This window comes from Ovis canadensis, chromosome 2, assembly GCF_042477335.2.
Source record: "Ovis canadensis isolate MfBH-ARS-UI-01 breed Bighorn chromosome 2, ARS-UI_OviCan_v2, whole genome shotgun sequence".
Lineage (NCBI taxonomy): Eukaryota > Metazoa > Chordata > Mammalia > Artiodactyla > Bovidae > Ovis > Ovis canadensis.
In genome coordinates, this window is record NC_091246.1 from 50103227 (window position 1) to 50131187 (window position 27961).

The following is a 27961-nucleotide window of genomic DNA, read 5'->3' on the forward strand; positions in this document are numbered from 1 at the left end:
AATGAAAAGTGTAGGTAATGCGCAACATCCCAGAAGGCCACAGCCAACTTTGGTCCCACCCACAGGGCTGCAGTTTTCCTGATCAAGACAAGGGTCACTTAGCGGGGAAGCCCACCTCCTTCCGGGTAGCCCATTCGATGTGACCCTCGTTTCTGCTGTGGCTGCCTCTGGGCCAGACACTGAGCCGGGAGCCCAGGCCTGAGCGAGCATTCATTCACTGCGGGGCAGCCGGGCTGGACGGCACTGCGCAGTCCTCAGGGTGCTGATGCTGCGGCCGTACCCGCCACCGCCCCCACCATCCCACGCCTCCAGCCGGCCTGCGTGCGGCGCCCTGCTACCCGCCTTTCCCCGCCGGAACTGGGCGCGCCCCGCCCCAGCGCCCAGCTTTCGATTCCCCACGGGCCTCTCGCTGCTGCTCGGCCGCGGCCCAGAAACTTGGAGGGTGAATGGCGGGCTCGGCGGTGCTCAAGGGGACTCCTCGGGGGTTGGGCCCCGCGGAGCCCGAAGACGCGCGCGGTTGGCCCTGCTCAGAGCACAGCGACCGCGTGGTTGAGCTCTTCTGTCGCCGCTGCCGCCGCTGCGTGTGCGCGCTTTGCCCGGTGCTGGGCTCGCACCGCGGCCACCCGATCGGTTTGGCGCTGGACGAGGCGGCGCGCGTGCAGGTGGGGACGCTGGGGCGCGAGCCCCTCAGCAACGGGCGGGGAGGGGCGTGCCGGGTCCCACTGGCAGTTCCCGGTTGGTACCAGGACCGGCAAGGCGGCCCGGGGACCATCTCGGAGGCCGACCTGTTGTTCAGAGAGACTGAGGAAGGGCACCGGCGAGCCAAGGCCATCATTTAAGCATCAGAAGAGGTGGGTTTGGGAGTAAGAACTTGGGCACCCAGATGGCGGGGTATCCTGGACCTCATCCACCACGGTGGGTCCACCCCACGGCCTTTGGACCTAAAGAAAAGCTGCCGTTAACAAAGATGAAAAAATCCCTCCCGGTTAGAAAACAACTGTGTTTCAGGAAAGCCACACACACACACACACACACACACACACACACACAGACACACAGACACACACACACACACACACGCCACAGACACACACACACACACGCCACAGACACACACACACACGCCACAGACACACACACACACACACACACACACACACACGCCTCCTCTGGTTTTTCCTCCTGGAGTTCCTGGGAGGCGCTGTGGGTCCCCATGGCCCTGGGGTTGGGCCAGTCTGCCCAACCCCGCCCCTCGACCTCCCTATGCTCCATTCCAGGCGCCTAACAGCCAGTGAGAGCTAGGTCAACCACAGCCAGTGGGAGCTAGGTCAACCGCTTCACCGACAAAAAGAGGCTTCTGGAGGCAGAGGCTGGGCCTTGAACCCAGGACTCCTCCCCACGGGCCCAGTCTCACTTTGGAGCTCTCATCCATGCTTAATCCTAATAGTGAAAGGGGGCTCTGGACTCCTGTTCCAGCCTAGTGGCCAACTTGTCCAGTGACTGGCCAAATCCCTGCAAAGCCCTCTTTGGGCTAGACAGATGCTCCCCTGACAGATTTGATTCTACCACTCTACCTTCAGGAAGCCTCCTGTGATTAATCCAGCCCTGCAGCCATTCCCTGCACTTGACTTAGCCATTGTGACTTTGAAGCTCCAAGGTGAGAATGGGCCACCTTGGGCTAATCTAGCAGGTGGAGCCCAGGATTCAAGGCTTTCCTCTGCCTCCAAGGTCTTCTTTTTCTTATCTATAAAATAGTTAACAATAACAGTAGTTCCTCAAAATGCTGTTTTCAGAGTTAACAAGGCTGCTTTCAGAGATAACATCTTCTAATAGGTAGGTCCACCTACCTCTTGTATCCACACACCCATTCATTCATTAAACACCCATTCAGCTTATACCTGTGCCAGGAGTCAAGGTGAGGTGAGGTGAAGTCGCTCAGTCGTGTCCGACTCTTTGCGACCCCGTGGACTGTAACCTACTAGGCTTCTCCGTCCATGGGATTCTCCAGGCAAGAATACTGGAGTGGATTGCCATTTCCTTCTCCAGGGGATCTTCCCAACCCAGGGATCGAACCCGGGTCTCCCGCATTGGAGGCAGACGCTTTAACTTCTGAACCATCAGGGAAGATCAAGGAACAGACCAATTCTTCCCTGACCTGGAGGCGTTCCTTGGCTAGTAGGGGAAGAACAAACAAGTGGCAACACAGTATGATAAGTATTGTAATTGGGGAGCCTGAGGCAGTGGTCAGTGGGAGCCAAAGAGAAGATACATGAACCAGGGACAGGAAGCCCAGGAAGAGTTCCTGGGTGAGGGGGTGCCATTGAAACTGGCCATGAAGAGTAAGTGGGGCTTCACCAAGCACCTAGACAGGAGAGGCACCCTGTGAGTGGAGGGCTGCCATGTTATCCTTGGCTGACAGACAGGAGCTTGACAAGAAGATTCAAGGCAGTGGTGGGGATGGGTGGGGGGGATGGAGGATGTGCTCCTGGAAGGTGGAAGGTGAGGCTATGGCTTATCCTTGGGTTGCTATTGTGTTCCCACGCCCACCGCTCACTCCCAATCCCCCATATAAGCTACACCTACTGAGCATTTTGTGTGCCAGGCACTACACCAAGCATTTTGTGTCCTCATTCTTTACAGCAACTCTGTGGGGTTGTCCCCCCAACACATACCTTTGTGTTTTTTTTTGCAGCTGAGGAAACCGAGGCTTAGAAAGGTGAGGCCACTTGCCTAGGTCATATGGAAGGAGAGCTAGGACTCAGACCTAACAGGTCCTGTCCAACTCTGGGACTTGGGCTCATACAGAGCTTGCTCCAGCTCTCCACCTGAAGCTGGCAGCCCCTGGTAGTTCTGTTCAATTCAGCAAACACTTTAGGGACACCCCCTTGTCTCTGTGGGGGAGCAGGAGCCAAGAATGGAGCAGATCTGCCCTCAGAAAGTGCATAGTTGGTCCAGCAGCTGAATGTAATGTGAGCCGTAAGAAGGTAAGGTGGAGGTAAGGTCACAGCTGTAGGGGAGACCACAGAGCAGGTCTTTGAAGAAACAGCATTTGCAAAAAGCAGAGATATGGAAGGGAGTTGGGTGCCATGTAGGTGGGAGAAGGGACCTCTTCCACATGCAGGTCCTCTGAACACCAATCCAGGCCAGAGGACCACAGACCAACCCTGGAGGGAGGTTCCGTGAAGGCAGCTCCTAGAATAGGCCCAGCACTAACAGTACTCAGGATTCACTCTAGAAGTGAATGTTCTTCCACTAACCCCAAGCTGCTTCCCTAAAATCCTGTTAGAGGGCCTGGAAAAGCAGGTCACAAGTAGGACTGTTCTAGAAAGAAGGGAGCACCTCAAGGTTCGGAGATTACCTGATGTGGGCCTCTGAGGATCAGAGGGGCCCTAGTCCCAGCTCAGCTTCCAACTTGCCTCATGACTTTGGGCAAGTCGCCATACCTTCTGAGTTCCAGATACCTCCACTGAAAAATATACAGGGGTGAGAGAAGATGACCCCTGGAGTGACTTGTTATCTCAAAAGTGACAACATTAAGATTTTTGTCCTAACTTTTTCACATACAGAAATTCACCCAAGAATGTTTAAAGCATTTGGCAACCAAGAAGCAGCAGGAAATTGGCAACATAACCCAGATAGAAGATGCTGCTGAGAAGCTCAAGGCAAGTGGGGGATTCTTCCTGATCCGAGTCGAGATGTCCACTTCTCTGCTCCGACACAGGGTTCTCCCCAATATGGATCCAGGGAAAATGAAAACCAACCTCAAAGGGGGGTTTGGTGGGGCCTGGAGTTTCTGTAGTTTGGGGGACCCTTTTGAAGAAAAAGAGCACAAAATTAGTTGCAAGACCATGAAGGGGTCATGCTAGAGAGTAGCCTGGGGCTTCTCTGTCATTGGCTTTGCAGTGCATCTACCTCTACCCGGAGCCCTAGCCTTGTCCCGAAACACCTGACACAGTGGAGGAATGGTCTTTTCTCCCTCCATCACCAAGGCCATATTCTTAGACAGACTAGTCCTCCACCCGCTGCACCCCGAGTTGCCTTAAGCAAAGAAAATATAAGGTAAGGAACATGCAAATCACACTTTCAGTTTCACTGCTGAAACAAAGCAGATAGGTTTAAATATATTTCATGACATGTTCTTCAGGCTTATCCTATCATAACAATGTTTACTTAAGTGGATTCTTCTGTGAGTTTTAAGTAGGAAGTTGGGACTGACATGATCCTAGCTGCTGTTTTAACTGTGAGAATGGTATTATTGCTCTTTAGGAGCCTTTTAGGTGAACTTGGCTGGAGAAGGCAATGGCACCCCACTCCAGTACTCTTGCCTGGAAAATCCCATGGATGAAGGAGCCTGGAAGGCTGCAGTCCATGGGGTCGCTGAGGGTCGGACACGACTGAGCGACTTCACTTTCACTTTCATGCGTTGGAGAAGGAAATGGCAACCCACTCCAGTGTTCTTGCCTGGAGAATCCCAGGGACGGGGGAGCCTGGTGGGCTGCTGTCTATGGGGTCGCACAGAGTTGGACACGACTGAAGCGACTTAGCAGCAGCAGGTGAACTTGGCTAGTCCCTTCCCTTCTCAGCCACTGCTGCTGCCTCCTCAAAGTGAGGGCTGGGGTGGGATGCCCTCCCAAGGCCTGTCTCACTGAGGGCTCTGTGAACCCGGACTGGCTACCTCAAGTCAGGCAGTGAGACTGGCTCTGACTGTGAGAATAGTTAGCACCCAGACTAGGTCACAGAATTGGCTCCCTGTTTGTCCAGCGTCCATTATCTTTTGAGTGACAGCCTGCCCCAGTTAACTGAGGACAGATGTCTTACACCTGTGGCCCTGGCTTAATAATCATGTTGTCTTCAAGAGCATGGCTCTGGGCTCAGGCAACTGGCAACTAAGACAATATGGGAACTAAAAGTCGGCACACCCAAAGGGATAGCGGAGGTGCTTGGGGACATTTAGCCCCGAGAACAGGCTGACTGTCTGAGGCTAAATCTCTGAGCAGACATGGTCTGGAGGCTCCCGAGGAAAAAGTTAGGATCCATGTGGAAAGTCTTAAGTGGGGGCAGGTTTCAGCTTAATCTAAAGAATGGTTTTCTTTGAAGGTTTCCCCAACTTTAGTTTTCCCTAGTGGCTCAGACAGTAAAGAGTGCCAGCGATGTAGGAGACCCGGATTTGATCCCTGGGTCGGGAAGATCCCCTGGAGAAGGGAATGGCAACCCACTCCAGTCTTCTTGCCTGGAAAATCCCGTGGATGCAGGAGCCTGGTGAGCCCCAATCCACTGGGTCACAAGGAGTTGGACACAACTGAACGACTAACACACTCACTCACCCAACTTAAACTTTATTTTGAAGTACTTACCAGATTTATGGGAATTTGGAAAAGTAGTGCATGACCCTGGGTAGCTGACAAGACTCCTTGCCCCTTCCCCAGGCCAGTGGGATAGACTTTTACTGGTGCCTGGCTCATGGATGGAGCGGCCCTCTGTGAATCTGGTTCGATTCGGGTCAGATGGCCCTGTTCCCACTCCCAAATGGAATGATGCCAGGTGCCCAGAGGACCCTCCTAGATGACCCAGGCTCCAGCATGGTGTGGCTCTCTCACGCCCCTCCCCCTCCATGCCACCCAGGTCACTCACCGTCGTTCTGACACCAAATTCCTTCTTTGTTTGGGGAACCTGGGGATTTCCTTTTTGTTGTTTGTCTGATTATAGGTTTTTTGTTTTTTTTTTTTTAAATCTGGTCATGTAACTTTAAAATTTGCTCTGCATTTCCGTGTGTTTGAAAGTAGTAGGAAGGAAGATTTCCCATGTCTGCTCCTTCTCCCTTTTTTGACTAAACTATGTCATTTTGGAGAAGGAAATGGCAACCCACTCCAGTATTCTTGCCTGGAGAATCCCATAGACAAAGGAGCCTGGTGGGCTACAGTCCATGGGGTCACAAAGAGTCGGACACGACTGGGCGACTAACAGACACACACACACACACACACACACACACACACACGTCATTTTGGGCTTCCCTGTTAGCTCAGCTGGTAAAGAATCCACTTGCAATTCAGGAGACCCTGGTTCGACTCCTGAGTCGGGAAGATCCTGGAGAAAGGGGTAGGCTACCCACTCCAGTATTCTTGGGCTTACCTGGTGGCTTAGACAGGAGGGCTACAGTCCATGGGGTCACAAAGAGTCAGGCACCACTGAGTGACTAAGCACAGCACATATGTCATTACTGGGGCAGGGTGTTGTGGTTGTTTTTTAAGACGCTAACCCTTTCCTATGTCATTAAAAGTTGCTTATCAGTGTTGGTATTAGGGCCTGTATGTGCCATTATATGGCTCGACCATGAGTCTTGAAGCCATTTTCCTAATGCTGAACATTTAGATCCCTTCCGGTTTTTCACTCAGGTGAAACAACACTGCAGTGATATTTGGCACCTTGATTTATTTCCTTTGGAATACGTTCCTAGAGTGAGTCACCTGGCTCAACAGGCGCAGACGTTTGCGGGGACTCTGGTGCATTGTACCGAACTACAGCAGGCCCAGTTGTGGCAGAGAGGTCTGGGGCAACCATGCTTCTCCATCCTTGCTTTCTCAGAGGCAGTACTAAGGCAAAGATCATCTGCTTGGAAATTAACACATGAAACAGCTTGGTAAACAAATTAAAACCACTAAAGTTCATAATTGGCCAAAGTCTACTGATCAGAAGCCAACAACCAGGCCTACCCAACCACACCTTTCCAGAGAGCAATCAAGAAGGGCTTGATCTTGAGTCCCCACCCAATACCCTGTGAATGATTTTTCATTAATAGGCTCTTAGCTTCCCCATCATGGCTCTGTGGGGGCTGATACATCCAGGCGTAGGGAAAATCAGCACTTACCTGCTGCCCTAACTTTTTACTCAAACTGGGATAAGATGACCATATATCAGAGTGGTTATAGTCTTCTTTCAAATCTCCCAAATTTTCTACAGTGAGCTTTTGATACTTTTGTAAATGACAACAAAGTATGTAAATACACAGTGTATAGAATCTTCCTGCCAAGCCGGAGACTTGGATTTGACACCTGGGTTGGGAATATCCCCTGGAAAAAGAAATGGCAACCCACTCCAGTGTTCTTGCCTGGGAAATCCAAGGACAGAGAAGCCTGGCAGGCTATATAGTCCATGGGGTTGCAAAGAGTTGGACATGACTTAGCAACTAAACAACAATATATATAATATATATATAGTATATTGGTTCGCTTTGAACTGATGTGGCCCAAACCAGTGTACTTCTTTGTTTCATTGGCAGAATTCTCTCAATTTTTTTTTTAAACCATATTGCATAATCAGTCTCAGGTTGCTTATACCTTAAGTTTTCTATGTTGAGATTTATAACATTGTGTAGTGTCATTAAGTTTATTTTGTATATTCTTCTTTAAAAGTGGATCTGTAGAAACTGCTTGGAGTACAGGTTTGTTGGGAGAAGATATTTGCTCTCAGTTTCTAGAAAAAGGTTCTCCATGTACATATGTTGCCTCCAAAATGTGTTGATAAATCAAAGGTTTAGAATACATTTTCTTTCCTTCACTTAGTCATTCAACAAAGATGTACTTTCCAGGCTTGGTGACTCATAGAAACCATATTGTAGACTAATTCCCAAGGTAGCCAAAAACTGTTTACTATCTCTACGGCATGTGGTGGTATAAGTTAGACTTAGAGCCTGACCACTGCGTAGAACATTGTATGGGAAACACAGACTTTGGGAACTCATCCCCTAGATCCTGACAAACCACACATTCTTGCCCAACTAAGGAGAGAACATGGCACCACAGGGGACACTGCTTGGCACCACAGGGGAGCCTGCTCACCCCCACGCCTGCCTGGATACCAAGGATCTTCCTGCTTGTGGGTTGTATAAATGTTTGGTTTGAGGAAAGATACTAGCCTATTTTTTTTAATGATTTTAGTTTTTAATTGCACTAATAATGCATAAACACATTTCAGTTTTTAAAATTTAAATAGTGTATTAGAATATAGTGTAGATCTTTGGAAAATACAAAGTAAGAATCCCTCTTGACCATCTTCCCCAACCCTACACCTCTCCCCAAACATGACCAGACAGATATTTTAAATGCACGTGCAGACATACAGATACAGATATCCATATACGGTTTTTATTTTGTGATTTTTTACATAAATGAGACCATCCTGTATGTATTATTCTGCAGCTTGCCCCTTTTGACATGATGTCTTAAAGAGCTTTCCACGACAGGATATATAGGTCCACTGCATTCTTTGTGTGTGTGTGGCAAAATACACATAAAAATTACCATTTTAACCATTTTTAAGTGTATAAGTCAGTGGCATTAATTACATTCACAGTATTGTGCAACCATCAGCACTGTTTTCAAAACTTCTTCATTACCCTAAACATAACTCTGTAATCACTAAGCAAGTACTTCCCATTCCCCTCCCATTGCTCCTGCTGCTGCTAAGTCGCTTCAGTCGTGTCCAACTCTGTGCAACCCCATAGATGGCAGCCCACTAGGGTCTCCTGTCCCTGGGATTTTCCAGGCAAGAACACTGGAGTGTGTTGCCATTTTCTTCTCCAGTGCATGAAAGTGAAAAGTGAAAGCGAAGTTGCTCAGTCGTGTCCGACTCTTAGCGACCCCATGGACTGCAGCCTACCAGGCTCCTCCGTCCATGGGGTTTTCCAGGCAAGAGTACTGGAGTGGGGTGCCATGACCTTCTCTGATTCCCCTCCCACTAGCTCCTGGTAACCTCTAGTCTACCTCCTGTCTCTATGAATTTGGCTTTTCTAGATATTTCATATCAGTGGAAGCATACAACATTTGTTCTTCTGTGTCTGGCTTATTTCATTTAACATCATATCTTCAAGAGTCATCTGAATTATAGCACATATCAAAACACTGAATTCGTTTTAAATCACTGTATGTTATTTCAGTGTGTGAATGCGGCATAATTTGTACAATGAACATACATATACTTCTCATATTGAAACTTTTATCCAACTTTTCTCTGTCACCAACAGTGCTATAGTGAGTGTCTTGTTACACAAATCTCTATGCACATTTGAAAACATTTTCTAGGATCAATTCCTGCAAGAGGAGTTGCTGCATCAAAGGATTTAACATTTAAAATTTCGATGTTATATCACCCTCTACAAATTGTCATAGCTATTAATAGACACTGCCACTCACCATGTATGTAAATGCCTATTCCACACACCCTTAGGGATTCTTGGTGTTATCTATCAGTTAGCATTTTTTCCAGACTGATGGCCAGTATATATATATAGTGCTGCTCACTTCCTTGATCTTGATTGTTTGGGATGCTGAGGCACCTCTTCCTATGTCTATTGACACTTGTATACCTCTGGTCCATTTTTAAATGGAATGATTTATTTTGCACGATATGTTATGGACAGTAAGCTGTGTAGTTTGTCACCTGTCATGTAGCTTTGTTTATAGTGCCTTGCCTCTCGTGAAGAGTTTCTTTTTTCATGTAATCCAACTTGTCATGACCCCCTTTTTGCTATCTGAGTCTTATGGAGGTCCTCCCTTCCAAGTTTTTAAAAATAAAATTGTTCTATATTTCATTTTGATAGGTTTATTATTTTTTAATGTATAGTGCTTTAATTTATTTAGAATTGTCTGTTTGGCTTTTATTGTGGAAAACCTCAAGCGTACATACATGTCATCTAGACATATAATTTCATTGGTAAAACTCTGAGCATATTGTATCTATAAGATAAGGACTCATTTTTAAAATCAAGTATCAATTTTAAATACTTAAAAAAGTATTTTAAATCAGGTAGCATCATCATAATATCATATTAATATCACCATATTAACAATGGCTCCTCAATATCATCAACTATCCAACCAGTAGTCACATTCCCAGTTGTTTTATAAATGTCATATTTTGTTCGTTTGAATTACGAGTGAAATAAAGTTTTCAAAATGCAGTTGATTGATGTATTTCTTAAGTTGATGGTAAACATGCTCCTCTGTCCTCTACATGTCTTCTAAATTATATCTTTAAGTTAGAGCTAGAGGCTTAATCAGATTCAGATTTACATTTTTCACAAGAGTACTTCACAGGTGGGATTCTGTCTGACTTTATGTTTGTATACAGAATAAAGTAAGTATCTAACAGTTTTATCAAATAGATGATTAATTGCATGCTGTACCAACACCATCTCTTGAATTATATATAATTAAATATTAATATATAATTATATAAACAAATATAAATATATAATTATATATAATTCAACAAATATATTTATTTATACTTTTCTAGCCTTTGACTGTGTGGATCACAATAAACTGTGGAAAATTCTGAAAGAGATGGGACTACCAGACCACCTGACTTGCCTCTTGAGAAATCTGTATGCAGGCCAGGAAGCAACAGTTAGAACTGGACATGGAACAACAGACTGGTTCCCAATAGGGAAAGGAGTGCGTCAAGGCTGTATATTGTCACCCTGCTTATTTAACTTATATGCAGAGTACATCATGAGAAAACGCTGGACTGGAAAAACACAAGCTGGAATCAAGACTGCCAGGAGAAATATCAATAACCTCAGATATGCGAAGAGGAGCTAAAAAGCCTCTTGATGAAAGTGAAAAAGGAGAGTGAAAAAGTTGGCTTAAAGCTCAACATTCAGAAAACTAAGATCATGGCATCCGGTCCCATCACTTCATGGGAAATAGATGGGGAAACAGTGGAAACAGTGTCAGACTTTATTTTTGGGGGCTCCAAAATCACTACAGATGGTGATTGCAACCATGAAATTAAAAGACGCTTGTTCCTTGAAAGAAAAGTTATGACCAACCTAGATAGTATATTCAAAAGCAGAGACATTGCTTTGCCGACTAAGGTCCGTCTAGTCAAGGCTATGGTTTTTCCAGTAGTCATGTATGGATGTGAGAGTTGGACTGTGAAGAAGGCTGAGCACCAAAAAATTGATACTTTTGAACTGTGGTGTTGGAGAAGACTCTTGAGAGTCCCTTGGACTGCAAAGAGATCCAACCAGTCCATTCTGAAGATCAGCCCTGGGATTTCTTTGGAAGGAATGATGCTAAAGCTGAAACTCCAGTACTCTGACCACCTCATGTGAAGAGTTGACTCATTGGAAAAGACTTTGATGCTGGGAGGGATTGGGGGCAGGAGGAGAAGGGGATGACAGAGGATGAGATGGCTGGATGGCATCACTGACTGGATGGACGCGAGTCTGAGTGAACTCCGGGAGTTGGTGATGGACAGGGAGGCCTGGCGTGCTGTGATTCATGGGGTCGCAAAGAGTCAGACGCAACTGAGCGACTGAACTGAACTGAACTGAACTGAACTGAACTTTTCTAAGCTATTCTTTCTCTTGATCTTTTTGCCTATGCCTGAACCACATAGTTTTAAATCCTGTATCTTTACAGTTCGTTTTGACTTCCCTGGTGGCTCAGACAGTAAAGAGTCTGCCTGCAAAGCAGGAGACCCGAGTTCCATCCCTGGGTCGGGAAGATCCCCTGTAGAAGGAAATAACAACCCACTCCAGTATTCTTGTCTGGGAAATCCCATGGGTAGAGGAGCCTGATTGGGCTACAAGTCCATGGGGTCGCAAAGAGTCAGACACGACTTAGCGATTAAACACCAACAAGGCAGCTCATCCTTCATAGATCTTTATTTTTTGTCTATGCCATGAGGCTTGCAGGATCTTAGTTCCCTGACTAATCAAATGCAGCCCTTAATAGTGAAAACATGGCATCCTAACCATTGGACTGCCAGAGAATTCCCCTTCATTGATCCTTTAAAAAACAGTTTTTGACTTTTCCTATACTTATTCTCTCTCACAATAATTTAACAGTTGGTTAATATGCATGTTAAGACTTTGATTGGGATTGTATCCAATTTATACACCAATTTGGAGACAAATGACATTTTTATAGTAATCAGTCTTCCCAGAAAAGACATGGTTTTTCTTCCATGCATTCAGGTTTTGTCTTTCCATACAATGTTATGCTTTTATTTATCTAGGCCTTTACAGTTTTTGTTGGGTTTAATTTTAAATATTTTGCTGTTTTTTCTGCTGCTTTAAAAATGATCTTTATTTCTCCATACATTTTCCAGTTGGTTATAGCTAGTACTTAGGAAAGCTTTTTATAAAAAAGCTAAAGTGATGAACTCTCTTTATAGAAGTTGTAATAGTTTCTTTTCATGTTGATTATTTTAGATTTCCTGGTTGGCAATTATATCATCTACAACTGGTTTCGTATTATTCGTTTTTTTAGGCTCACGCAGAGTCAAGTAAAACCTGGCTGACCGGAAAATTTACTGAACTCAGATTACTACTTGAAGAAGAGGAAGCTCTGGCCAAGAAATTCATTGATAAAAACACACAGCTTGCCCTGCAGGCGTACACGGAGCAAATCAAGTCTTGTGGGGAACAAATTGATGTCATGAACACTCTGTCCAACAGGGTCTGGGCTATCAGCCAAGAAACCAATCCTGTACAGCTGCTGCAGGTAATGCTGGGTTTCTGCTCCATAGTGGACACTGGCCATCATATTTCATCTTGGCTAATGCGGCACTGAACACAGTGTTCATACATTGAGTAAATACACAGAGAATTTCTTTGCCAGCATGTAGACTTCCTTGCCCCCACACAAGTCAGAAAATATACATTGTTAGGAAGATAATATACATCTTGGACTAGTTAAATGATATTATCAATCACCATTTTTGAGGGCCTCTGTGTTTCAAGCACTTTAGTTATCTTAGCTCTAATATTTACTAAGAACTCTGCAAATTAGATATTCTCATGTCATTATACTAAGGAGAAATTGAGGCTCCAGGAGATGCAGGAACTCATCCAAGATTATGCAGCTGGTAGGTGGTAGATCAGGGATCAGGTCTGTCTGAATCTAAAGCCACAAGACATCTCTGCCCGGTCCTCTGACTATACAGTCTTAATGGAAACATCACTCTTGGAAAATCAGGTATCCTTGCAAAATCTACTAAGCAGACTTCGAGAGCTGAGTCACAGTTTGTTTAAAGGGGAGAGAAGGACGGGACTCCTTGGCCACTGGGCTCTGTTGGAGGCTGTTATACTGAAAGAGAGTCTAAAAACTAGTCCTGTGACATTCACTGCTACACTAAGTGAAAGCCTGCTGTTGAGGGTGGAGTTCCTGTCTTCAGGGAGCCAGGGGAGAAACTCTTCTGTCAGTGAAAGTGAAAGTGTAGTCGCTCAGTGTCCGACTCTTTGAGATCCCACAGACTGTAGCCCACCAGGCTCCTCTGTGCATGGGATTCTCCAAGAGTGAGCTGCCATGCCCGCCTCCAGGGGATCTTCCCAACCCAGGGAGCACACCCGGGTTTCCTGCACTGCAGACAGATTCTTTACCATCTGATCCACCACGCTCCTGTGCAGTCACCTGTGCTCTTGGATTGCTTTTCTACTCATCTGACTCTTCCTTTTTCTCTTTGGCATGGCTTCTGGGAAGCTCAGAGCCAAATATGTTTCATATAGCTGGGATAGACTTTGTTCATATGGTTTGTGCCTCATCTCACTGGCTTCTAGCTTACATTCTTACCGTGGTTCTCTCTTGGCTTCACTTTTCTCAGTAAAGGCAAATTGTGCAGCATTGGATAACTTCTGTAAGATGCTTTAAAGGTTTGTAGGATGAGACAGAGTACAACTAAGTGAAGATGGCACTGAGAATAACCACAGATGAGCATGGGCTCTGGCTGCAAAATAAGGCAGGCAAATAAGTCAGTACAAAACTAGTCAAGCCAGTCCCTGGAGGATATTTCCACTCTTATACCTTTATGTGGCCTTGGCCATTTCAAATTAGCAAGTAAAGGTGTGTCCAAAAAAGTCCGGTTCTGTATGGGGAATCAGGGAAGGCTTCCAGGAGGAGGTGACGGTGGAGCTGGTGTGAGGGGATAAGGAGGAGCTCACTGGGTATATATAGAGGGATGGAGCAGAGAGGACATACCAGGCAGAAGGAACCATGTGCCTGCGAGAGCTTGGCAGGCTGGGGAAGCATTTGGGTTCAGCCTTGCTGGAGGCAGGGCAGGGTTATGAGAGGGGAGGGGTTGTTAGGAGATGCAACTGGATAAGGAGGCCAGGGTTAGTTGATGCAGGATATTATATGCCTAGTCATGGAGTTTAGACTTTGTCTTGTAAAGAGAAAAGGGGTCAGGGGAATGTTTGGGACTGAGGGATGACATGGTCGGATCAATGGTTTAGAAAGATCACTGTGACAGGTTGGAGGATGGAAGGGAAGTGGGGAGGAGACCACAGGTATCCAGGAGAGAGATGATGAGGGGCTGGACCAGTGAAGGGGTAGTGGGGATGCGGAGAAGCAAGCAGGTTTGAGAGATGTGACAGGCTTGGTGATTAGGGGAATCCAAGATGACAGCTGGTTTCTGGCAGAGAGATACGTGGCTATATGGCTGTTCTTTGAGTTTGCAAAGGCAAGAAGTAGATATGCTTGGTTTCATTCATTTATTCCATTATGAACGTTAAGCAAGAACCTTCTATGTGTCAGGCCCTATGCTAAATGCTGCAGTTTGGTGTTACCAGGTGGTCCCATTTGTCCCTCATCCCCCTTCCCAGCCGCACCCCACCCATCTACCCTCTTGGTCACCCTCTTGCTACCCCGAGCTGCTCCCTGCCCTCTCTGCTAGTGCTCTGACTCCCTGTCCAGCCCTCTGTGTATGACCTTAGCCCTCTTTCCCCACAAATTCCCTTCTCCCCACCCAGATGAAGACGGGCTCTAGACTTGTAGCTTCCTAGGTAGACAGGGCTTAGAGAGTACCCATAACCCCTCCCAAGGCCCAGCATCCCTCCTGCCAAGTGCTCAGCCACCTTCCTTCCTTCCTGAGGAATCCATCTGCCCCTCCCATCTTGGGCAGCTCTGCCAACCAGCCAGGGCCTGCTCACCTAAGGCAATCTGCTGTCTTCTAAATCCTTGCCTGGGACAACTCTCCAGAAAGTGCGGACAGGGAATCTTAGGTGCGAACAAGAGAATTTTCTGTAACTGTTTTAAGCAAGAAAGCAGTTTATGAAAGTATTCGGTATCACACAGGGTCTGTAGGAGGGCCAGAAAGTCGGGGAAGAGACCAGGCCAGCCACAGGGGTGAAGCCAAGGCTGTGGCACAGGCTTGCCCCAGTGTAGACCCTACTGCTTCCCCCCCGGGCAAGATGTCGCGGCTCACACCACCACCCAAGGCCGCCCCCCGGAACCTCACCACTGGTGTCCCTGACAGCCACACGCCACTGTCACCACCCACCCTCACTTCCACATCCAGAACTTGGAGTGAAGATGCTGCGGGTGCAAGGGGGACCAGGACCGTGTTCAAGCTTCTACTTAGCAAAGCCACGCTTAACACAGGAAGGGTATTTAATAAAAGGTGCTGTCCAGATAGAAAACAGGACAGCCCGCCACTCTGGTGGGCACGCCCCCTCGGTCAGCTTTCCAGTTGAGCTTCCAGAGTCGTTGGCTTTCATTTTTGGGGATGTGGTTTTCTGTTGCCCATTTTGGACATGCCCCAGGAGCACCTCCCCACCAGGAAAGCTGGCCCCTCACTCTTTTTGTTCCCCTGTACCTCAGACCAATCCCTGTCACAGTGTCTGTAAAGCTTTGGGGTCCCTTTCAAGGCGGTGAGCTAAAGGCAAGGGCAATCAGCCTGCCTCCTCCCTCGGCCCCTAATGCACAGAGTGGACCTCAGTGCACACCGCAGGGAGGGACAGAAGAACCAACAGCCCCCCAGCACTGGGGGTGGGGGTCCGGGCTGGCAGCAGGTGTCAGGACCAGGTGGGGCCTATGCTCGCTGGCTGGGTTTGTTCCTGGGCGTGATGGTGGAGACTAGAACATGGCCCCAAGCTACCCTGAGCCCCGCGTGCCCTCGCAGGAGTACACAGCCGCTGAGCAGCAGATACAGCAGCAGATGAGCCTGGGGGAGCTGTGCCACCCTGTGCCCCACTCATTCGAGCCCGTCAAGAGCTTCTTTAAGGACCTCGTGGAAGCCATGCAGAGCCTGCTGCAGACGCCACTGGATGTCCGCCTTAAGGAAAGTAAGTCACTGTGTGACCAACCTTGGGTCCTTCACTCCCTAGTGCCGTCGTTAGAGATGGTGCAGTCATGTCTGAATCATGTCTCTCCCGCACAGAGGCCCAAGGCTGGGCCCAACCCTCCCTGCCAACCTCACCTCCTACTCATCCCGAGATAGGTCCTCTCTCTCACAGCCTCTCTGCTCTACTCCTGCCCCTCAGTCACTCCTGGGGTCTTGCCTCACCTCAGCTTTGCCTGCACTCAGCTCCCAGCTGGACAGACCAACTCCCCCAACCTCCTCTGCCAGGTCAAGGCCCACAGCTGCACTTACTTGGGAAGCGCTTCCATGGGCTCCCTTGCTCTCTCAGCCATCCGCCCCTCTGCCCTGGGCCCGCTCCATCTCCTGCCTGGGGGTGTTTGTGAGCTGGATATATGGGCCCTTCTCTGCCTCTCTTAAATGCCTGGAGGGCAAGAACCACTTTGGGTCCATCTCTGAGGTCACCATAGGGCCTGACACAAGGCAAGTGCTCAGAAATATCCATCCCTTCATCTCTGTTATTAGGATTCGTTCAAAACAGCTATTGAGCCCCTGTATGTGCTGGGCATGGGAGGGCACAAAACAGTGACCCTGCCTTTGTGGTGCTCAGTCTTTTAAGGGGAAGACAGTCAACTAATGAATACGTATCAGCAGTAAGAAGTGCCTTGAAAAAATAATGCTGAGTAAGGAGAATAGAGGGTGACCAGGAGAAAGAGCTATTTTCTATGGGGAAGTGGGGAAGGCTTCTCTGAGAAGGGGAGGTGGCTTGAAGCATGGGCCAGACAGCTTAGTGGTCACAGGCATGGACTCTGGAGCCACACTGCCTGGGCTCCTATCCCAGGCCCACCACTTCCTAACCTTGCCATCTGGAACAGGGCACCTAACTTTTCTATGCCTCTGCTTCTGCATCCATCGGAGAAGGCAATGGCATCCCACTCCAGTACTCTTGCCTGGAAAATCCCATGGGCAGAGGAGCCTGGTAGGCTGCAGTCTATGGGGTCGCTAAGAGTCGGACACAACTGAGCGTCTCCACTTTCACTTTTCCCTTTCATGCATTGGAGAAGGAAATGGAAACCCACTCCAGTGTTCTTGCCTGGAGAACCCAGGGATGGGGGAGCCTGGTGGGCTGCGGTCTATGGGGTTGCACAGAGTCTGACACGACTGAAGTGACTTAGCAGTAGTAGCAGCAGCAGCAGTTTCTGCATCCATAGAATGAAGATAACATAGTCCCATCTCATAGAGTTGTTGTAAGGATTAAGTGGGTTCTTACATGTAAAGTGCTCAGAATAGTGCTCAGGTGTAATAAGCACCTGTGAGCACTAGCTGTTATTGTTACTGCTGCTGTTACATCTGGGGGAAAATGTCTTCTAGGTAGAGGGGAAAGCAAGTGCAAAGGTCCTGAGGCACAAGGCAATTGTGAGTTTGACTTGCTGGAGGAAGAGCAAAGGGCAGGGGGTGGAAGCAGTCAATTAGAGTAGATGTGGGCACAAGAAGGGAAGAAGAGAGAGAGATACCAAGGAAACTCCAAAGATTTTGAACTGAACAACTAGAAAGAAGTTGTCATATTCTGAGATGAAAAAAGAGCACTTAGAATTGGAAGGAACAGCCCTTTTGGCTGTCTGAGTGGCACTATAGGGATTTGCAAGAGCAAGTGCTTGACAAAAGGCAGCAAAAAGGAAGCCAAGAAGAAACCCAGTGGTTGGGTTGATCCGTGAGTGGTTGATCTGTTTTCTAAGAAAGGTTGTGAAACCAGCAGCTATGTTCCAAATAAGAAATTCTGGGAAAACCCTAGTCACAAGAACTGTAGCAACCCAAATTGCATCTGATGGCCCTGAAGGTCACCTTTTGAAGTGAGTCTTGCTGATCTGTAGAATGATGAAGCTGCATTTAGAGAATTAAAGCTAATTCCCAAAGATGTTAAGGGCAAAAACTGCCTTTCATGGCTTGGATCTTATTCATGTCAAAATACACTCCATGATCAAAAAATGGCAGACCACGATTGAAGCTCACGTTGATGGCAAGATTACCAACGGTCATTTGCTTCATGTATTCTCTGCGCTTTGCTAAAAAAGCACAACAAGCAGCACCACCCCATGTATGTGGTAGACGCCTTCGTTATCCCCCGTTTTACAGATGAGGAAGCTGAGAGTCAGAGAGGCTAATTGACTTGCCCTAGGTCACACAGCTGGTAGGAGTCAAGGCAGAATTAAGACAGACTCTGGTCCCAGCGATTGTGTTCCCTTCCCCTGGAGTCTGTTTCCTCCCAGGCCATCACCCTCATCCACCTCCAGATGAGGCCATCATTCTCACTGTCACAGGTAATACTGAGAGGTACTGCCTCCCAGGAAGGCTCCAAGGAGATGGGGTCTTGCAGCCCCCACTGCCCTTCCAGCATCCCGCCTCACCGCCCTCCCTGTGAGTTCCACAGACACTGCAGGTTCAACAGGCTGAAATGGAATCCAGCATCTTCCACCCACTAACCCCCAAACCGCTGCTGCTTGCCTCCAATCTACTCTTCATTCCCCGCTCCCAGTAGAGTCAAGCCTTGGGACTTATACCACTGCAGTATGTCCTGAACCCGGCTCCTTTTCCATTCCTGCTGCCCCAGGTCAGCCCTGAGCCTACCCACAGGATGTCTCTACTCTCACCCTCCCCCGGCCATTCCCCATCAGAGGGAGCCTTAGAAATTCTTCTGCTTGTGTCTACGCTCCTTCAAACACCTTCCTTGGCTCCTCACTTTATATAATACTCCAAGCACCTATCTTTGCTCCTGCTATATTCTTGGGAAAGCCTCCCATCCTTTTTCTGGGTGTCCAAACCTTCCCCCAATCTTTAAGGGCCAGCTGAGGTGCTTCCTCCTCCAGGAAGCCTTCACTGAGCCTTCTAAGCCCTGGAGCCCTTTCATATCACTTCTTGGATCCAGAGCACTTTCTGCCTTGCGGTATAGTTCAAGCATGCCCATTTCTCTCCTCATTTACCTGACTGAATTGGTAGAGACAGGGATTGTGACCTGGGTTTCCCCTGAATTCTCTTTTACCTGGATGAATATGAAAGGAGTAGGACCTTTTACCTGAACTCCCTTTGACCTGGATGAATATGACCTTGCTGAGGGCTTAGCTTTAAGTTCCTGTTTTCTATCTTTATCCTAGAATTTGCATGTCTGCCATGAAATTGCCCCTTCCTTGACCATTGAATACATGGTTGATTCTCTGCATGGTCCTGGAGCCTGCAGTTTCCTCCCCATGTCCAGGGCTCACTCACACTGCCCTGCCAGTGCTTAATTTGCTTCTCTTAGAAAGTATGTTTTTCTCTGTAGATCTGAGACTTGTCCTGGAGTTTTCCTGTTACTGTGAATTTGCATTTGCTACTTAAATTTGCATGCCATTCTTGGGGGAGAGATTATGTGACTCTCCAGTTCTGTAATATTTTTAGTAATGTTTTGTAGTTTGTGCTGCTTGCCTAGACACCAGGCACTGATTTCTCACAATTCATTACAGGTAGGAACTGTCAGCTCTCGGGCTCCTCCTGCGTCCAGCCCGGTTCCTTGTTGAAAACAAGCCCCTCACCAGAGCGATCACTCTTCTTAAAATGTAAGACCCCAGGTGTGCGGAGAGGGGGAAGAGGGCGGGGTGTAATGGTGGGGAAGGAGGGTCACTGAAGTAGAGGGGCCTCCCTTTTTTCCTGAGAGACACACCTTTGTTTTTTTCCAACCCTTATTATCAGTTTTTTTTTTTTAATTCAGAAATAATACATGTTCACTGTAGAAAACAAAATTTTTTAAAATAAAATAACTCATAAATCACTGAAGAGCTTTGGAAATTTTTCTGCTTACCTACCAAGCAGACAAGTAGTAGTAGATAACTACTACTATTTGCCCTTTTAACTTTCTTTGGCATATCTATATATACATACAATGATAAATATTTAATATATATATATTTTACAAACACGGTGTCATACTATACATTCTGTTTTGCAATTTGTGTTTTTATTTACTGATATATTGTGGATATCTTTGTTTTTAAAAAATTATACAAGTAATGCATGCTTCTTGTAGAGAATTACAAATTACTTATATGAAAAAACAATTGCCTCCCCCAGAAATAAATGTTAATATTTTGGCATATGTTCTTCCAGACATTTTAAAAGTACATGTGTGTACAGATTTTAAAAAATGGAATCATATTATATATATTCTTGTGTAATTTAAAAAATTTAATAGTATAGGTTGAACAATTTCCTACTTCAATAAATACAGATATCATTTTTTTTACAGGATACATGGCATTCCATTGAATATGCCATATTTAAATCAATCTCATACATTTTGGACATTTAGGCAGCTTTACACTTTCATTTCTGTAAACAATGCTGCAATAAAGATCCATTCCTGTACTTATTTGTTGAATTAATAAGTGATTGAATACACCTTAACTCATTTTTGAATTATTTTTTAAGAGTAATTTCTCAAAGTGGAATTACTGGGCATGTATTTTTTTAAACTAATCGTTAACAGATATAAAATACATAAAAGAATACAAATCAAAGGTTATAGCTCAATGATTTTAAAAAGTGAACACATTTAATAACTTCCTTCAGACCATGAAATGGAAATTTCCAGCTCCCCAGAACCCTTTTTCATGCCAGTTCACTATCCCCAAAGGGTAACTACTCTCTTGACTTCTAACTATAGATTACTTTTGCCTGTCCTTGACTTTCATATACTTAAATCACTCAGGCTGTACTCTTGTGTCTTCTTCGACAGAACAACATAACATCTGTGAGACTTAGCCATATGATCGTGTGTAGCAGTAGCTTGTTGATTTTCACTGTGGTGTAGTAGTCCATCGTTTGAACATAGCACACCTAGTGCCTATTGATGGACATTATGGATTGTTTCAGCTTTGGCCTATACTGAATAACATTGCTATGACATCCTTGTACATATCTTTTGATGCAACTATATGCATATCTGTTGGATATTTACCCAGGAATAGGAGAAAAGGATGTCCAGTATAACCACTACTATGCAATATCGTTCTAGATGTCCTAGAGAGTGCCTTGAGGCAAGAAAAAGAAATGCAAGCTCTAAGGACAGGAAAAGAGTAAAAAGAGATCCTTATGCAAAGGTGACATGATTCTTTACAGAAATCCAAATTAAGCTATAAATTAGTTAACGAATGAATTAGAAAAGCTGCCAGATGTAATGTCAGCATACAGAAATCAATTGTTCAGATCAGTTCAGTTCAGTCGCTCAGTCATGTCCAGCTCTTTGCGACCCCATGAATTGCAGCACGCCAAGTGACTTCCCTGGTGGCTCAGATGGTAAAGTGTCTGTCTACAATGTGGGAGACCTGGGTTCGATTCCTGGGTTGGGAAGTTCCCTGGAGAAGGAAATGGCAACCCACTCCAGTACTCTTGCCTAGAAAATCCCATGGACGGAGGAGCCTGGTGTCCATGGGATCACAAAGAGTCAGACACGACTGAGCGACTTCACATCACTTCAGGCCTCCCTGTCCACCAACTCCTGGAGTTCACTCAAACTCACGTCCATCGAGTCGGTGATGCCATCCAGCCATCTCATCCTCTGTCGTCCCCTTCTCCTCCTGCCCCCAATCCCTCCCAGCATCAGAGTCTTTTCCAATGAGTCAACTCTTTGCATCAGGTAGCCAAAGTACTGGAGTTTCAGCTTTAGCATCATTCCTGCCAAAGAAATCCCAGGGTTGATCTCCTTTAGAATGGACTGGTTGGATCTTCTTGCAGTCCAAGGGACTCTCAAGAGTCTTCTCCAACACCACAGTCCAAAAGCATCAATTCTTCGGCGCTCAGCTTTCTTCACAGTCCAACTCTCACATCCATACATGACCACTGGAAAAACCATAGCCTTGACTAGACAGACCTTTGTTGGCAAAGTAATGTCTCTGCTTTTGAATATGCTATCTAGGTTGGTCATAACTTTCCTTCCAGGGAGTAAGCATCTTTTAATTTCATGGCTGCAGTCACCATCTGCAGTGATTTTGGAGCCCCCCAAAATAAAGTCTGACACTGTTTCCACTGTTTCCCCAACCTATTTCCCATGAAGTGATGAGATCAGATGCCATGATCTTAGTTTTCTGAATGTTGAGCTTTAAGCCAACTTTTTCACTCTCCTCTTTCACTTTCATCAAGAGGCTTTTTAGTTCTTCACTTTGTGCCATAAGGGTGGTGTCATCTGCATATCTGAGGTTATTGATATTTCTCCCGGCAATCTTGATTCCAGCTTGTGCTTCTTCCAGCCCAGTGTTTCTCATGATGTACCCTGCATATAAGTTAAATAAGCAGGGTGACAATATACAGCCTTGACGTACTCCTTTTCCTATTTGGAACCAGTCTGTTGTTCCATGTCCAGTTCTAACTGTTGCTTCTTGACCTGCAAATAGGTTTCTCAAGAGGCAGGTCAGGTAGGCTGGTGTTCCTGTCTCTTTCAGAATTTTCCAGTTTATTGTGATCCACACAGTCAAAGGCTTTGGCATAGTCAATAAAGCAGAAATAAATAGATGTTTTTCTGGAACTCTCTTGCTTTTTCCATGATCCAGTGGATGTTGGCAATTTGCGCTCTGATTCCTCTGCCTTTTCTAGAACCAGCTTGAACATCCGGAAGTTCACGGTTCACATATTGCTGAAGCCTGCCTTGGAGAATTTTGAGCATTACTTGACTAGCGTGTGAGATGAGTGCAATTGTGTGGTAGTTTGAGCATTCTTTGGCATTGCCTTTCTTTGGGATTGGAATGAAAACTGACCTTTTCCAGTCCTGTGGCCACTGCTGAGTTTTCCAAATTTGCTGGCATATTGAGTGCAGCACTTTCACAGCATCATCTTTCAGGATTTGAAAAAGCTCCACTGGAATTCCATCACCTCCACTAGCTTTGTTCATAGTGATGCTTTCTAAGGCCCACTTGACTTCACATTCTAGGATGTCTGGCTCTAGGTGAGTGATCACACCATTGTGATTATCTTGGTCTTGAAGATCTTTTTTGGTACAGTTCTTCTGTGTACTCTTGCCACCTCTTCTTAATATCTTCTGCTTCTCTTAGATCCATACCATTTCTGTCCTTTATCGAGCCCATCTTTGCATGAAACGTTCCCTTGGTATCTCTGATTTTCTTGAAGCGATCTCTAGTCTTTCCTATTCTGTTGTTTTCCTCTATTTCTTTGCATTGATCGCTGAGGAAGGCTTTCTTATCTCTTCTTGCTATTCTTTGGAACTCTGCATTCAGATGCTTATATCTTTCCTTTTCTCCTTTGCTTTTCGCCTCTCTTCTTTTCACAGCTATTTGTAAGCCCTCCCCAGACAGCCATTTTGCTTTTTTGCATTTCTTTTCTATGGGGATGGTCTTGATCCCAGTCTCCTGTACAATGTCACGAACCTCCGTCCATAGTTCATCAGGCACTCTATCAGATCTAGTCCCTTAAATCTATTTCTCACTTCCACTGTATAATCATAAGGGATTTGATTTAGGTCATGTACTGGTAATAAACAATTAGATAATGAAATGTTAAAAACATTATTTTTAGTAACACTTTCTGAAAACTTAGGAATAAATCTAACAAAGATACATAAAACCACTCTCCAGAAAACTCCAAAATATTACCAAGAAAATTATCTGGTAGTATCTACTAAAGTTGAACATGCACATGCCCTAAGACCTAGATTTTTCTCTAACTTCATGTCTCCAAATGTGTATAATGCAACAAGAACTGTAACTGGGAGTTCAAATCACCACCACTTTTCTGGAGGACAATTTGGCAAAAGCCTTAAAAATGCAATCATCGCCATGGACCCAGCAATTCTTTTAGGCATATAGCCTAAATAATCAGATATATAAAGAGGTATTATTAGTGTTTTTAAAAGTCTTCTTAAAAGCTTAAATATTTTTTTAAAGCAGGGGGAAGGTATAGGTTAAATTCGAATTCATCTATATGTCAAATCTTAACGTTGCCATTAAAATGCTCTTATAAAAGAATATTATACAATGTGGTAAAATGTTCATAAATACATCAATACATTTAAAAAACAAATTGCCAAGAGTCTGTATGGTATGACACCAATGTTAAGAAAAAAACCATAAAGGGGCAAGTAAAAAAATTTAGAAGGACACCCAAGTGTTAAAATAGTGAATAGCGTTATTTTTAAATTTTTAGAAATTGGCAACAAATTCTACTGTACAAAATTCAAGCTGTACAACGGATGTGCATTAAAATGCTGTCTCCTCCCCGTGTTCCCCGATCACCTCCCCACTGGTGATTCGCGTGTTTCCAGTTTTCTATAGTAAACAAGCGCAGGACAGTCTGCGCACGCTCGGTCGTTCTCCCGGGGGCGGGGCGGGGCGGGGCGGGGCGCGCCCGGGTCGCTGGCCCCGCCCCTCAGGCTTGGCCCGGTGTCCCCGGCCTCTACAGACGCGCGCACACCCTGTCTGGAGCCCGACACGATGCACGCGCGCTTGCGCCTTTCTGCTGACCTCCTGACGGTACGCTGCGGCCTCCTCGGACGCCTGGGACCCACTGCCGCGCTGCGTTTCGACGCGCTGTGGCAGGTGCTGAGCCGCGACTGCTTCGCCGCCGGCCGCCACTACTGGGAAGTGGATGTGCAGGAGGCGGGCGTCGGCTGGTGGGTGGGCGCGGCCTACGGCTCCCTGCGCCGCCACGGGGCCTCGGACGCCGCCCGCCTGGGCTGCAACCGCCAGTCCTGGTGCCTCAAACGCTATGACCTCGAGTACTGGGCCTTCCACGACTGCCAGCGCAGCCGCCTGCGGCCCCGCCACGACCCTGACCGGCTCGGTGTCTTCCTGGATTACGAGGCCGGCGTCCTGGCCTTCTACGATGTGACCGACGGCATGAGCCACCTACACACCTTCCGGGCCGCCTTCCAGGAGCCGCTCTACCCGGCCCTGCGGCTCTGGGAAGGGGCCATCAGCATCTCCCGGCTGCCCTAGTGGCCGAGACCCTAGTGACCGCCTTAGGCTCTCCACGGCTCTACTCTGCCGCATCCAGACGGAGCTGGTCTACGACCTCCTCTGTAAGCATTCCCATCGTCTCCCCGACCAGTCCTGCCCTGTGGTTTGTATAGTTCCTCTCCTAGTAGGCGAGTTTCAAACGAGCCCTAAACCTGCAGGTCCTCTCCTGCTGCTCTCTCGTGCGGCCCCGCCACCGCCACCAGGACACTCATACTACACTGCCTTTTAGTTCAGGTTCCTGAAAGCACACGCCCACAGGTGAGCCTTAAGCACCCTGACCATGTCAGTGAACATGATCCCCAGCTTCAGCTCACATAGCACCCAGAACTGCCTGGCACATAGTAGGTGCAAGATAAATATGTGACTGAGTGAGAGTCCCTAGGACTCTTCTATGCCTTAATGTCCCTTGGATCTGCTTCCTCCTCTTCACTCTACTTCAGCTTGTCCATGTCACCTCCCTTACGAGCAGCTGCAATAGGTTCTTGGCCTCCTGGCCTGAACACTTTCCCAAGCTCATTTTCTACCTTACAGCCAGAGTGATCTGCCTGTAACCTCACTTAATTTCTTAGAACTATCAAAGCTTCACAAGGACTACAGTGGGGAGGGGGGCGGGGGAATCACTTTACCCTAGCATTCAAGGCTTTTCTAGTCTGCCCCAAAGTACGTACCCTCATCTAGCTCCTACTGCTCTTTTCAGAGACCCTTCAATCAGAACTGGGTCACATAGTTCCACCTGTATACCCTTGCCTTTGCCGTTTCCCATACACACACGTTTATACAGGAAAGCCCTTTCTTCTTTTTGCCTGTCTGTCTTCCCCAGGCTTAACTGCCCCAGGAAGTCTCCCCAAACTACAAGAAATCCACAGTCTGGGACCTGTCTTTCCAATTAGATTGGAAGATTTCTAAGGGCAGCCGTGTCCTACGCCCTCCTCACCCTGAAAAATTCAAAAAGTCCCTTCCCTCCAAGGCAGTGAGTCGATGACCACTAGCTGGCTTCTAGTGAATCAGAACAGCTGAGTTGGGAGAGCCTCACAGATCACCCAGCCTGACCTCATTGTACATTTGGGGAGAATAAGGTCGTGAAAGAAAGTTGCCTCAAGTCACCCACAGAGATTAAGGACTGGGCCACCTGGCAGCACCCAGCCATGTGTCTCTGGCCCAGCCCTTCCAGCCTAGCTTTCAACCTGAAAGATTTTACTGCTTATTCATTTCTTAGGGGATGTTGGGAAGAAATCAGCAGATGACTGTTGCTAAGCAACCATAGGCAGTTTTCCCAACTGTCTTGGAATCAAAAGGAGAGGAACTTAGCATGAGTGGGGTTTGGGCAGCTCAGGCATCCCTGTTTTTCTCAGGTCCAAAATGTTGCCAAGGAAATGCGGAGAGCCCCTGCTTTCCAGAAAGTAGTGATGTTGTCAACAGAGAAAGTTAAAGAGAAGGTTAAATCAGCAGGACTTCTGGGAAAGTCAGCTCCTCCAGGAGGGAGGGATAGGCCTCTTTCTAGGGTCTGTGCCTCGGTTCTGAACATTCACCATTCTGTTTGTCAAATTCCTTATGTGGTTTTGAAGTTATACTGTCTTAAGTTATCTTCTTAGGTGCTTGGCAGGAGGGCAGTGGTAGGATGAGGAAAACGCAAGGCTGAATCTCCCTCGTGGTTTAAACAGACTCTCAGTGCATTAATTAGTTTGAACCATATAAAACTGCCCATATCCAGTTGTTTTGTTTTTTTTTTAACCTAAAAACAGTAATTTCATATGAGGCAGTGTAATACAAGTAGAATACAAGGCAGAAGGAACTTCTTTAGTCCTAATCAGTTCGTTTAAAACTCTAGCTTGGCTAGATGTTTTAAACACTACACTCCAGGAAAAGGGAAATTAATCCTACCGGGGATGGCCCAGAGCTGAATTCTGACAGGCAGAGGGCATTCCTGACAGAGGGAGATGGGTACGCTTGACCCCATATCTCTGTTCATCTCTGCATGACTTATTCCCAGACTCACAGCCACAGGGTCCAAGTAAAAATCCTTGCTATTTTGCCAGGCACTGTTCTAATGCTTTACAACTATTAACTCATTTGATCCTTACATCACCCCTAGGAGACAGTTTGGCAGTTGTACACACGGCAAAACTTAGAGAATAAATAACATGCCCAATATGTCACAGCTAGTGGTGGGGCTGGGGTCTGTGCTCTTCCACAGTGTTCAGGTGAATGCAGCCAGTCTAGCTAGTGCCTGCTTGCTCTGGCCCCTCTCTTACCAGGCCTGTGATGCCCTGTTTTTGCCTGGTTACTCTGTGGGATTGAGTCTACCTTTGGATTACCTTCCGTGGGCTCTTAGAGGAAGTCTTACACCCCGAGGGAGATATGAGGTTTTGGGAATCATGTATTGTAGCAAGAGTCAGAGCTGAACCATAAAGGACAAAAACTGCAGTTTTTGTCCACAATCATTTGTGACCTCAGGCTAGACGCTGTACTTGATGGGAGATCATCTGTAAAGTGGGATTAATGACCCTACCTAGCAGTGCTGTGAGGCTCAAATGAGCCCAGAGGATGTGAACTATCCTGAAAACTACAGTGCTGTGCCATGCCAGGACCTGTTGGCATGCCAGTGGGTTCCTGTTGGGCATGGCAGTGCTAAGACAGCCGATACTCCTAGCTGCCATCTGACAGGAGCAGGCACCTCCGGCAGCATTCAACACAGGACTGAGCTTTCTTGGGATCCAGGTCTGAAACGGTACCCATCACTTACTCTCTTTGCAGACTTGAATTTGTAGAAATTGTTTTTTATTAATAAGAGCAGATGGCTTGCAGATGTGGTTTGTTTTAATAAAACACGAATACCATCCTTTTTAACCATGTTCTTCATTGGCAGTTTGTGTTGCTTCAAGTAC

The 27961-nt window shown here is 46.6% G+C and overlaps 1 protein-coding gene across 1 annotated transcript; it reads left to right on the top strand.

The window, feature by feature from the left end:
* The first annotated feature begins 124 nt into the window (after positions 1 to 124).
* TRIM14 (tripartite motif containing 14) lies at positions 125 to 27923 on the top strand. Its single transcript, XM_069574067.1, has 6 exons — positions 125 to 662; positions 3567 to 3662; positions 12279 to 12512; positions 15907 to 16069; positions 19581 to 19673; positions 24520 to 27923. The coding sequence occupies exons 1-6, from the start codon at positions 447 to 449 to the stop codon at positions 25053 to 25055; spliced, it is 1338 nt and encodes a 445-aa protein (XP_069430168.1). The 5' UTR covers positions 125 to 446; the 3' UTR covers positions 25056 to 27923.
* The last annotated feature ends 38 nt before the right edge of the window (positions 27924 to 27961 follow it).

What these genes read in the sequence shown, in the direction of transcription:
- TRIM14 (XM_069574067.1), top strand. Translation starts at nt 447, where the DNA reads ATGGCGGGCTCGGCGGTGCTCAAGGGGACTCCTCGGGGGTTGGGCCCC. An exon ending in ATCCTGTACAGCTGCTGCAG is followed by an intron (nt 12,513 to 15,906) that starts GTAATGCTGGGT and finishes GTGCCCTCGCAG; the next exon opens with GAGTACACAGCCGCTGAGCA. An exon ending in GCGATCACTCTTCTTAAAAT is followed by an intron (nt 19,674 to 24,519) that starts GTAAGACCCCAG and finishes CGGCCTCTACAG; the next exon opens with ACGCGCGCACACCCTGTCTG.